This window comes from Sinocyclocheilus grahami, unplaced genomic scaffold (genome assembly GCF_001515645.1).
Source record: "Sinocyclocheilus grahami isolate Dianchi unplaced genomic scaffold, SAMN03320097.WGS_v1.1 scaffold1561.1, whole genome shotgun sequence".
Lineage (NCBI taxonomy): Eukaryota > Metazoa > Chordata > Actinopteri > Cypriniformes > Cyprinidae > Sinocyclocheilus > Sinocyclocheilus grahami.
Genome location: NW_015506740.1, coordinates 156,864 through 170,518, shown reverse-complemented (window position 1 = coordinate 170,518; position 13,655 = coordinate 156,864). Strand labels below are relative to the sequence as shown.

Genomic DNA, 13,655 nt, shown 5'->3' with positions numbered 1-13,655 from the left:
ATATATATATATATATATATATATATATATATATATATATATACAGTATATGTATATATGTATGTATGCAAATGTTATATATATATATAATTTTTATTTCACATTTAATATCCAATTTTATGGAAAATAAGAAATGTTCCTAATGTTTGCCACATAAGAAAAAAAAGTCACGCTTTGGTAAATCATAATAAAATCAGAATTATGAGATAAAAAGTTAAAATTATGACATACTAAGTGAAAATGATGACATAAGTTGCCATTATTCATATGCATGTCACAATTCCCTTTATGTATATCGTAATTACGACTTAATTTAATCATTAATAATAATTTAATAATTAAGCAATCTCAATTTTTCGTCAATTTCGTCTTTATCTGATAATTACAACTTAGAAGTCATAATTTAGATTTTTTTTTTTTTTACCTTTTGTCATAATTTCCACTTTTATTTAATAATTATGACTTATCTCATAATTTTAGCTTTTTGTGTAATAATTCTACTTCTTAATTCATAATTCTGATTTACCAAAGAATTATATATTTTTTTTTCTTATTTGGCTGAAATGCACTTCCAAACATTTCATTTAAAAAACTGTCAGATTATGGGAGGGGGGAGTGTTTTTACAAACTGTATTTCATATTGACTATTTTAGGAAGTAATTTGAAAGGAGATCAAAGACCAGCATCAAAGATGTCATCGCTGTAACAGCTTTTGTGTCGGAAAAGATCTGTGGATTGAATCACCACGTAAATAAGCAAATCCATCGTCATCAAGTCATCAAATCTGCCGAGAAATCCCCAACGCCATTATCTTAGAGGATATGTGGTGCTCAATCAAAATTACAAAAGCGGCGACTCACATTCATTAAGACGGAATGGTGATGAGAGGTCATTGAAAGTTGAGCCTTCATCACCATGGTAACGGTTATTACTCACTGCCTCTCAAGGTTGCACCGGTGATATGCTAATTGTGATTTCTAAAGCTAATTTGGGTGAGACTTAACACAAGTCAGGGCTGTTAAACTTCACTCCTGTACTGTAATGGGAATTGTCCACCCTGTGTTAGAAGCTCCATTTTTATTAATATTGTATTTACTGTCTGTGTCTTTTAGACAGTTTTACATTCTGTTCCATTGACCCAGATGGATTCAGATAAATCACAGAATCACATGATAAACTAGGCCATCTCTGCTATTTTTGACTTTCTGAGTTTCAAGGTTTTAATTAAGAATTCATATATACAGTATATATATTACATTTGCAACATAATATCTCACAACTGTGACTGCATATTTCATATTTTAAACTTCTCAGGCGTCCCGGTAGAATAGTTTATTTTAATATGTAGTTTTGCATGTTCCTAAAGTTAGTCAAAACTTTTTTGCCCACTTTGACCATTTGTAGTTGCTAACTATATGAGCACAAAAGTATTTAACAAGCCATTTTGCTGTCCTACAGCTTATAAACGCTCATCTCACCAGTGTGCCATGTGCAATATCCATACTAGCATTATACAGTGTCTTGTAAAACATGCTTGATAGCTTTTATATCTCTCAGAACCAGTGATTATGAGGTGCGGAGAACACCTGTTCAACACCATCACAAGCTAGTCTTGCATAAATCGCAGCTTCTTGTTATTCTTTTTTTTCTCTCTCTCTCTCCCCTCTCCTGTGTTTTTTAGGGCCGTTAATTTCACACCAGGTGGAATTCCAGATGTTCTGGAGCCTCAGAATCATATTGTACTAAATATGAAAGTGCTGAAGGAAGCATGAGTCAGCACACAATCTCCAAACTCGCCACGCTTGTTGCACATCATGAAAACTTCTGCCTTTAGTTTCCATAAGGACAGCAAACATATGGATACACTTGATTTGCATAATCCCTTCTGTGACGCTCATTACAATAGAGTCAGCTAAGGAAAGCCTATTTTACAATACAGTTAGAACCAATATGTTTTACAAAATGTGTTAAGCAGACATAATTATTTGCTCTGTTTACACCTTGCACAGTACCAATAAACAGGGCCACAATCAAAACTGGAATGAAGCACAATTGTTTTGATCTAAATAAGACGCACCTTTTATATGTGTGATTAGAGCACTTTCATTCATTTGAAGCCAGGCCAACAATAACCATTAAAAGCACAAACAAAAACATCACAAAGAAAAATTTAATTTTTCTGTCATAAGATCTAGCGTTACTAAAGCTAAATGGACGATTTTTCCCTTATACAACAGCGCCATTTAGTGGCAAAATCAGTCATTAAAGTCGTTAAGTTGAAGCCATAGTTGGTTAAACTTATAAACTGTAGTTGTTGTTGTTTTAATAAAAAAGCTCACTAGATTTGTGTAGCATTCTGCAACAGTTTATAATTTTCATATTAAACTTGATGCATTAATTATTCAATCTTAAAATATAAATATAATAATTCCTAGTCTTTTAACATGTCACATCACTTAAAGTGTATTTCGAATGTGTTTGTCTACTACATTTGTCCACTTCAATAGAATATATTTGTAAGAAGAACTTCGTCACTTTCATGAGAATGCTGAGCTTTTTAATTTAAAATGTATTTTAATTAAACTTAAAGATTAATGTTAAAATAAAAAAATATGAATATAGTTTAAATATAGTTTTATATATAGTTTAAATGGCATTTAAAAGATGCCAATCATATTAAATTGTGGTTGTGGGTCAAAGGTAGTTTGGGTCACACCCTGAGTTGTTAACAAAAAATATTATTATTAAAATTATTGTCATGACATATTGAAATATGTTAAATGTATACATTCAGAAAATTATAAATGTCGACATATATTCAGCATTTTGGTTATCTGAATATATCAAATATGTTTTTGGACTTGGTTTGAAAATAGAAATGAATTGCATTTAACTTTTAGTTAGCCGGAACTAAAAAAAAAAAATAAAAAAAAACTCCAACAGTGGCTATTCAAAAAGTAATTTGCTGCAGGACATTTGGGGCAGAAGCACAGGACCTGGAGAATGATGATGTGTCAGATCGCAGATAAATTGTAGCAACAGTATTTTTTTTTTACTGGACATCAGAAACCCTGGAGCTCCTGAAGCTAAAGTAACAAACAGTTGCACACACACACACACACACACACACACACGCCTTCTCTCCAGAAAGATTGCTCATCTTCATCAAGGTCGCTCACGGCTCTTGGCTCTACACGGGACCCCTGGGAGGGATGAGTTCAGATCCCTCGTTCTAAGCCTTCTCACCTTCTCCTCAGACATGCTGAGCCCATCTCACGGGTCTGATCTATAAAAGTTTATTCCACACTGATGTTCACCTCCATACTGCACGCTCAAGCAGAATTCAAACAATATCAGGAAGACGTGTTCGAAAATCAACAGCTGTGTCAGAGAGGACACAGCTGACCTTGTGTGTCTGCTAGAAGCATCTTATTGTTAGACAGATTTTTAGCTTATTTTCTTACCCATTTAAAAGCCTTTTAAGAATAGAATAGAATAGAACATAACTATTTATTTGCAGACTGTGAGTCATATTTAAAGCCCCTTTAGGTTTTCAGTGTAAAACCACATGATGGCAGTATAGTATGTTAGTGGTTTAGAACACAACGTTCAAATCAGTACTACTCTCAATCTGTGTTCCCGGTCCTGTTTCTTGGTTCCTCAACAGAAAGCTAATGTGATAAGCCAGCTATGTAATGATTTTAGTAAATAATTGTGGAGTTGTTAATGTGACAAGGTCAATTAAATCCCAATTTAGCAGTTCTTAAATCATACCAAACGGAACCATTTAAAAATGTAAGTTGGTGATTCTTTTCTAGTCATTTGATTTGGAAATTTGGAACTTCTTCGAACTGCACTAAGCATTCAAAAGTTTGGGGTCAATAAAATGTTTTAATGTTTTTGAAAGAAGTTTCTCAGTAAGGCTGTATTTATTTGATTAACGGTCCATTAAAAACAGTAGTATTCTAAAATGTTATTGCAATTTAAAATAACTGTTTTCTATATGAATATATTTTAAAACTGTAATTTATTCCTGTGATCAAAGCTGAATTTCCGGCATCATTACTCCAGTCTTCAGTGTCACATGATCCTTCAGAAATCATTCTAAAATGCTGATTTGCTGCTAAAGAAACATTTTTTATTATCACTTTTATTTCAAGATTCTGTGGAATAGAAAGTTTAAAAAGCACATCATTTATTTGGAACAGAAACACTATAAATGTCTTCACTGTCTCCTTTTTAATGCATCCTTGCTGAATAAAAAAAATTAACTTAATTAATTGATGGATTAATTAATTAAAAAAATAATTGAAAACATATTATTTAGAGCATATTATTTGATAAGTTATTATTTTATAAGTCTATCATTTTGGTTTAATGCATGATGCTTATTGTGAGTATTGTGTGTGATGATAATGATATGTTCTGGAAATGAAAAACGTCTGACTTTATTGTTAACAGACATGCCAGATTAATTCGTTTTTAGAAAAAGAATAAACGGTTTAAAATACTTTAAAATCATCCTAAGGGACAGAAAAGTTTCCATAACTGAAGAACAAGAGTAAACTTGTGCATTGTAACGTGTACTTTGCATTGCTCATGACATACAGTGTGCTGTTGGTCATAATATGTGGTGTTTGTGTGGTTTGTGTAGATAACCCAGTGCTGACCAGTAGAGTGGCCGTCACAGTTCATGTGCTGGACATTAATGAGTTTCCACCAGAGCTGGCCATGCCTTACGAGACCTTCGTGTGTGAGAGCGCCAAAGTCGGGCAGGTGAGCGAATATAAATGGTTATGTGCGCATGTGTGTATGTTTGCATGTCCAAAACCAATTCTGGTCTAATGAGCCATTTAAGATGATGTATGACAGACTCCAGAGTCTGACACTCTCATTAAATCCTGAAAGTGCAGTATATTCCTGCTTTAGCCAGGTACAGTGTGCGTATGCGTGCCAGAGCATTTCCTAATCTACTGTATCTTGCCCACTTACACTGAACCACTGAACCTTAGAATAAACAGGAAAACCTTTCTGAAAAAAACATGCTATGAGTTATTTTACACAATATTTATTTGTATGTTAACTGAAAACAAAAGTGAGTAGTTTTTGCCCACTCAAAGCTTACCACCACAATGCTAGTATGAAGTTAGTGGTTGCCAGGATGTTGTTATGCAGTTAATAATGTGTTTGAAGTGGTATTTAGGGCATTTCTAGGTGGTTTGTTTATTGTTTTATTTTTTTCACAGTCCTGCTTCACTAGGTGCCAATGAAGGGGGAAATAACTCTTATGCAGTTGCTAATTCAATTCAATTCAAGTTTATTTGTATAGCGCTCTTCACGATACAAATCGTTGCAAAGCAACTTTACAGAAAATTAAGTTTCTACAATATTTAGTAGTAGCTAATAAGTGGTGACTGTCAGTTAATGTACATATGGCAGAAATGTACGGAAAAATCTATTAAAGACGTAATCAAACAGACGATGAACACTATTAACAGCAATTATTATATGATGCAATCAAACTTATAGCAAAATGTGGCAGTCCTGTATGTTGTTTCAGGGTTGGCATCATCTGAGGTCCTCTGAGGGGTTGCATCATCTCTTCTCAGGTGTTCTGGATCCAGACTGAAGCTTGTGTAAATCCTAGTTACATCCCGTGGCAAAACCAAAGAAACAAATAGAGACATAATGAGCGTAGCTGCTGTTCCAACCAATCAAAATTGATTTGTTTAACCCAAACTTAAGAATAATAATGTGCATTTGATTAGATATAACTGCAGTACAAGATATGAGATGCATTATTTGAATGCTTGGCCAAAGAGATGTGTCTTTAATCTAGATTTAAATAGAGAGAGTGTGTCTGAACCTCAAAAGTTATCAGGATGGCTATTCCAGAGTTTGGGAGCCAAATGCGAAAAAGCTCTACCTCCTCTAGTGGACTTTGCTATCCTAGGTACTACCAAAAGTCCAGAGTTTTGCGACCTTAGGGAGCGTGATGGATTGTAGCGTGGTAGAAGACTAGTTAGGTATGCAGGAGCTAAGCCATTAAGGGCCTTATAGGTAAGTAATAATATTTTGTAACTGATACGGAAATGAATAGGTAGCCAGTGCAGAGACTGTAAAATTGGGGTAATATAAGCATATTTTCTTGACCTGGTAAGGACTGCATTTTGGATCACCTGTAGCTTGTTTATTGAAGATGCAGGACAACCACCAAGCAGTGCATTACAATAGTCCAGTCTAGAGATCATGAATGCATGAACTAGCTTTTCTGCATCAGAAACAGGTAACATGTTTCGTAACTTGGCAATGTTTCTAAGATGGAAGAATGCCGTTTTGGAACATGGGAAATATGAAAAGAGATGACTCCCCATTTAAATAAACAAAGTGGTAGCGATCGGACAGGTATGATCTAAACCATCTCAAAGCCTGCCCTTGGATACCTGTATAGTTTTGTAATCGATCTATGAGTATGTCATGATCTATAGTGTCGAACGCAGCACTAAGATCAAGTAAAACTAGTAATGAGATAAAACTAGCAATGCTAATGTTTGTAGTGAATTTCTAGAGTATTGCTAGATGTTTGTTTTATTGTATTGTATTTTGTTTTATTTTATTTTCACAGTCCTGCTTCACTAGGTGCCAGGAATGAGAAAAAAAAAACGTATGCAGTTGCTAAGATGTTTGGAGTGGTATCTAGGGTGTTGCTAGGGCGTTTTTATTATTTTATTTTACATTTTATTTTTTTTTGTTTTAGTATTTTTACACTTCACTAGTTGCCAAGAAGGGGAAGGGAAAAAGGGTGTTCAGAGTGGTATCTAGGGTGTTGCTAGGGTGTTTTTATTATTTTTATTTTATTTTTGTATATATTATTTTCACTGTCCTATTTCACTAGGTACCTGGTACTTATATATGCAATGTGTTATCATTTATGCCTTTTTGTTGTTGTTGTTTGAATGGATATGACACTTCTGGCCAGAACTGTGTGGTTTGATTGAAACATTGGACAGGAAGAGCCTGGTGGGTAAGTGATGCATTAGTGCTGCGCTAATGGTCCTACCCAGCATGCACCTGTGGCGCTGGTGACAGCCCTACAACAGGTGACGCTAGCGGGAGGGTGGGCAGTGTGAACGTCTGTTAGCCACGGAAGATCGATCTGCTTGTAATGGTAGTGTACAGTGTATCATGATCGCTGGATGTGAAAGCAGACTAATTGGTTTTAGATGCAGAATCGAGAAGAAAAAGCACAGGATCACTTGAATAAACATTACTGAGCACATATTGCCGGCTGCCACTTATCTTCATGCACTTGTGACTAGTTTCTAACTCATGTTTCATTTAATGTTGTGAGTGTAATTGTTTCATATACATAAAGCACTGTAAAGTGGATTGTTTTTCTTCTAAGAAATATACTGTATTATATGGCTGTATATCTCCATTAATTAAGAGCAAACGCTGACTCTGACTAATGAGTTTTCTATACTAATGTTAATTTTATTAAATGATTAAGATATGAATAATTTCAATTAATAATGTATACTTTTTAAATATAATTGATTTTATTCCTGTGTGCACTAATAACCTTCATAAATCATTTAGACATTTCATAAACATGAATGTTCACCATACAATATTGAAACAAGCGATTAACCATTAAAAGATTAGTTATTTAGTGAGTACTTTAGGTTTTACATTTTTAGCCACATTCTGGGTGTCCAGCAGTGATCAAATATACCACCAGAGACTGTTTTGTTCAATTTAAACCCTGATCAATAATCTTTTGAATAACTTTGTGTTGTCTAGGTGATTCAGGTCATCAGTGCAAGAGACCAGGATCTCCCTCAAGCCGGACAAAGATTTTTCTTCAAATCCCCTCAAGAGGGAGTGAAGACCAAAAACTTCACCATCAGAGACTTTGGAAGTGAGTCTGTCTGTTATTTCTTAGCCAAGTGATTTATTTGGAGAGCGAAAGAGAGAAAATATATATAGAGAGAGCTTATACTACTACTACTACTACTAATAATAATAATAATAATTGTTTATGTTGTTTTTTTATTCTTTGATGAATAAAAAAATTAATAGAACAACATTTATTCAAAACAGAAATACTTTTTTTTTTTTTACAATGTAAGTCTTTACTATCATTTTTTAAATCAATTTAACATACCCTTGCTGAATAATTATTTTATTAATTATTATATTACTTTATTTAAAAATAAGGTAGCTACTTACCCCGAACTTTTGAACGGTAGTGTATATAGACTGCATATATATTGCTCTTTGTGCATGCAATGGTTTAATTAACGGAAAAGCCATGGAACTGTGTTTTACATATATTTTTTTATTTTCCATCACAGCTATTCTGCCACTACATTGAACAGCTTTCACAGCACATTCTGTATACATCCACTGTTTTGGCCTTATGGAACGCCTGTCCTCACTTCAGGCATGAATGCTCGCTTAAGATGTGATTTACTGGGCGTTTAATTAACGGAAAAGCCATGGAACTGTGTTTTACATATAGTTTTTTATTTTCCATCACAGCTATTCTGCCACTACATTGAACAGCTTTCACAGCACATTCTGTATACATCCACTGTTTTGGCCTCACTTCAGGCATGAATGCTCGCTTAAGATGTGATTTACTGGGACAAGGTGACAGTTTCCGCTGAGGGAAGTTCAGGAAAAAGAGAAGAAACAGGCTACCTGTAACATGCAAGATTTTCTTGAAAATGCTCACCCATCACGAAAATGCAGCCAGCATAAAGTCACAGCGACAGGGTCAGATGGGCTAATCAGAGTTCATAACCAGCAACTTGCAGCAGCCATGATGCCAACAAAGTCTTTTGACAACATGCCATTTCTCTGAACGCTAATACACCAGCTACATCACACTGATTTTATAAAACATGAACAGCTACATTGTTTATTGCCATTTAACCTTTTATGGCTGGAGGACAAGACAAGCTATGGTGAAAACCAAAAACTGTTTACTTATTCGTTTTAGGACATAAAGTCAAATTTTTAGACATAGTAGCTGTACTTATCACAAGATGACTGCACAATGATGCTGTTATAGGATATACAGTACCTTATTTTCATAAGGTGTTGCTGCAGTAATCATTACTCTCTCTGTCCTCTGAATCTGTTGTAATATGAATCAGTTTGTTCCGTTCGTTCAAACTCTTGTCATAAGCCCTTTACGCCACTTATAGCTTTCTTGTAGTAACATATTTAGTTACATTCTGATAGATTTTGTTGTCTCTAGTTTCGTTATATTTAGATTAGAAGCATCATAATGTCAGATTTGGTTGTAATAGTGTTTGGAACTGAGTCAGAGAGATGAAGTAGCCTTCAGAAAGTTTCAAAATCTCAGTTGACCAGACGAGGAAAGTAATGTTACTGTAGGTCAGAAGGTATGATGTGAAAGTGCTTTTCTACCTCCTGAAATCATTTCAGATGAATGTTCAGACTCAAACACTCTCCGCACAGAGAAAAAGCATATTATTTAGAGCCCTGAGGGGGATTCGGCACTCAGCTGTAGTGTGATGTTCCTGTTGAACTAGACTCAGAGCACACTAAACACTGGATAGTTTGTTCACTATGACAAATCATGTAAGATCTTCTTGTGATGCACAATATCATTTGCGAGGTATGCAGCGGTTACACTAAATCAATAACGCTACCTTATAATGACACAAGCACCCTTCCTGTGGAGCTCTAGGGCTGTTAACAAAGTCATCAAACAATCAATAGCTCTCTGCTAGTTTGTAAGCAAATTCAAATTGTGATTTTGTCTTTGGGGGTATGATATAGACATAAAGTTTAATAAAAAGGAAAATGTGTAGTTAAAGTAATCTCTTAAAAAAAAGTGCTTCTGTTTGTTGCTTCCCATGCCTAATCAAACTTTCTAATAAATACAATATTTTATAAATATTTAAAAAAGTAAAATGCATATAATTTTCTATTATATACTTATAGAGATGTGTAGATAAATTTATTTTATACATAATTTGATATTATATTAAATTATATTATACATTTAAAGTTATGTTAAACTATAGCTAATTATATTTCAAATATTGTTATTGTTATGTTATTATTTGTGTGTGTGTGTGTGTGTGTGTGTGTGTGTGTGTTGGGGTATTATTTAGACATGAAGCGTAATAAAAAGGAAATATGTGTAAAGTAATACTGAATGTGTAAAGTCATATTTTAAAAGGAAAATGCTTTCCATGTTGCTGTCTAATAAATTCCAACTGTCTAATAAATATAACATTTTAGAAGCATTTTTAAAAATAGAAAATATATTAACAATATTTACAATAATGTTAGATATAATTTGATCTCTTGTTATACAATTTTAAATAACGTAACATAACATAACATTAAGCTTCCCGTGTTGCTTAATATATTTAAATATAATTCTAAATATTATATTGAAATTTAAATGTAAGCAAATTAAATGAATAGATATAAATATATCAAAAAGTTAAATAAAATTTTGGCATGTCACGTCTAAAAATGTCAGTCTTTTTTTTTTTCTTCACTCAGATAACACTGCCGGAGTCGTGACCTTGCGTGGTGGCTTCAAACGGCGCTCTCAGGAGATCTACCACCTTCCTGTGGTGATTGAAGACGGTGGCCTCCAGACTTTGAGCAGCACCGGCACCCTCACCATCCGTGTGTGCGGCTGTGACACCGATGGATCTTTATTAACGTGCAGCGCTGAAGCCATTTTCCTCCCTGTGGGCCTCAGTACTGGAGCCCTGATCGCTATTCTGGTGTGCATCGTCATACTGCTAGGTAAGCAAACATTCATCCATCAGAGCATTAGACAGTGAGAGGAAGAAGAGAGAGCGAGAGAGAGAGAGAGAGAGAGAGAGAGAGAGAGAAGTTAAAAACATCTGACCAGCTTAATTTAAGTGTTCATGTCAAAAAAACTAAGTGTTGTATTTACATTATGGTGGATGGGAAACGTGTGTTGATTTCTCATTTCAAGGAGGAGGGCAGTATCAAAACACACCAGATCAACTTCTACACTGCTTTGTTTGGTTCTGCCAAGGTTATTGGAGACCCATTCCAAATTTCCTGGAGCTGAACGGAAGGCTGCCTGTCCAGACTCCATATACCAGATGCAATCCCAATTCTATTTGGAGTGAAAATGCATACTGCAAATCAAAAGCCACCGGAACCTTATTTTGCACGAAAACTAAACAGACAGTGATAGTGTCCATCATAGACTTCTGAATCACATTTCAAGAGCCTTTTATTAAATGGCTATTTTTGGAATGAAACACTTGCTTCACTTGCTACCTCACTACATTTGTCACATGACCTTGGCAATCACTTATCATTTAAAAAAATAAATAATTTGCTTCTAGTTTTTCCACCGCCAAAGACATGGAAGGTCATGTTGAGTGCATTGCATTATGGGATACAGCATTCTGTACATTCAGTACAGAGTGAGCTGTGTTGTATCTCAGTCATTTTGACATATGTAGTACTAGAGGTCATCTGGGTATTGTGTGCATGCAGAAAATGTGCATACTGAGCATAGCATACATACTATTATAGGTAATGTAGAACATCACAATTATTCTGTGATTAAAGTGGTTCTGAAATGACACACTTACCTTGAACTTAGTCATGAAACACATTCGCAATTGATTTTATTTCTACAGCATGGCGTATTTTGAAATGGAAGAATATAATAAAGAAAAGAAAATATTGATTGGATAATGAAAAGTACAAGAATGATTCATTTGGTTCGAGGTAAATGTTTGAGAAAGAAGTAGATTTTGTTCTTCAGTAAAAAGGGAAAGTATGGAAGCTTGCTTGTGACATGGAATAAAAAAAATAAAATAAAAAAAACTTGCGGGTTTATATCTCACAATTGCAGTTTACATCTTGTGATTTAGATTTGTTTTCTCAGAATTCTGTGTTTACATCTCATAATTTTGACAATTTTTCTAGGAATTCTGAGTTTATATCACACATTTCTGACATCGTTTTCCTCTCAGAATTATGTTTACATCTCGCAATTCTGACTTTTGTCTTGGAATTCCAAAATACAAATAAAAAAAGGAAACTGTGACTTTTTATCTTTTGAGAAAGTCATAACTATGAGTTTATAGCTTGCAAGTGTAAGTTTAAGAGAGAATTGCGAAGAAAAAAAATCAGAATTGTGAGGAAAAAAGTCTTATTTTTAATCCATGATGGAAACGAATGTGCATTTATAACATATATTTCAATTTCATGAATATTTTGTTTCAGCTGGCTTTAGGCTGTTCTTGGGCTGCATGGATTCATGCTTTTTTTTTAGATAGAAGATACATAGGCTGCTCTGAAACTCTCTGGGGGTGGTTTAATTAAAACACACTTGTTAATTAAGTGCCTGTTTATTGGCCGTTCAAGACCGGGAAGGAGGAGGATAGTTGGATAAAGCGAATAAGCACAGGTTTAAACGAGCCTTGTCTTCGCCCATCAACGTCATAGTAAAAGCTCTAAATCTCTGAGTGTCATTAGCATCAGATCACAGGCTGAATTACTCTCCATGTTAACTTAACCCCCGAGGTCTAGACGGGGAAATCTCTGGAGTTATAAACCCAGTTCATTTGCATACGGGATGTGCGGGAAGTTGAGGTGGAGGGATGTGGAATGAAGTAGAGACTTTTATGGCCTCGTTTCCATGGTAATGTGTGTGGGCTGGCTGGTCATTAAGTAAGAGCATGCTCAACAAAATGAGGTTAGCACTCGGCTGTCCTCGAATGAACCTCAGACACAGATCTCAACATGCAGTACACTGCAGTTTTTAATTCTCAAATGATGTGTATGTCCACCTCATTGACACAAGATAAAACATGAAAATGATGTCATGCAGATCATCCATGAGCCGGAGCAAAAAGTTGACAAAGGTCAAAGCTTTGACCTTGCAGTATACCAGAGGTCATCTATATTCTTTTATACGTATATAATTCAAAATTGTTCATATATTACTGGTCAAAAGTTTGGAATGTATATGTAAATATGTATGTGTGTGTGTGTGTGTGAATATATATTCTACCAAACAAAAGTTTGGAATAAAATACTGTGTTTTTTAAATACTTTTGAAAGAAGTCTCTTATGCTCACTAGTGCTCCATTTATTTGATAAAAAAAAATAATATTGTAAAACATTATTGCAATATAAAATAAAAATTTTCTATTCTCTATATTTTAAAATGTAATTTATTCATGTGATAGTAATGCTGAATTTTCAGCAACCATTACTTCAGTGTCACATGATCATTCAGAAATCATTATAATATGATGTTCAATAAATATTTCTTATTATTTTCAATATTAAAAACAGTTGTGCTGCTTTATATTTTTGTAGAAAGGGTGACAATTGTTTTTTTTTTCATAGATGAATAAATGTAAAATCATAATTTATTTTGAAATAGAAACCTTATGCAACATTATAAATGTTACAGTGTTGTTTACTGTCATGTTTAGTAAGTTTAATGTACCTTTGCGGAGTATAAATAAATAAATAGCTTACTGGCCCCTTTTAATTTGAACTGTAATTATATATATAAATATATATATATATATATATATATATATATATGATATGATATGATATGTTATGAGATGATATGATATGAAATTATA

The 13,655-nt window shown here is 34.0% G+C and overlaps 1 protein-coding gene across 1 annotated transcript in view; it reads left to right on the top strand.

Moving 5' to 3' along the window:
• LOC107571188 (cadherin-12-like) overlaps positions 1-13,655 on the top strand; it is a 63,963-nt gene that overhangs the window by 39,091 nt on the left and 11,217 nt on the right. Inside the window, exons 7-9 of the mRNA XM_016257480.1 lie at positions 4,655-4,776; positions 7,804-7,921; positions 10,555-10,806. Coding sequence (XP_016112966.1) covers positions 4,655-4,776; positions 7,804-7,921; positions 10,555-10,806 — 492 coding nt within the window. The remainder of the gene's footprint in view (positions 1-4,654; positions 4,777-7,803; positions 7,922-10,554; positions 10,807-13,655) is intronic.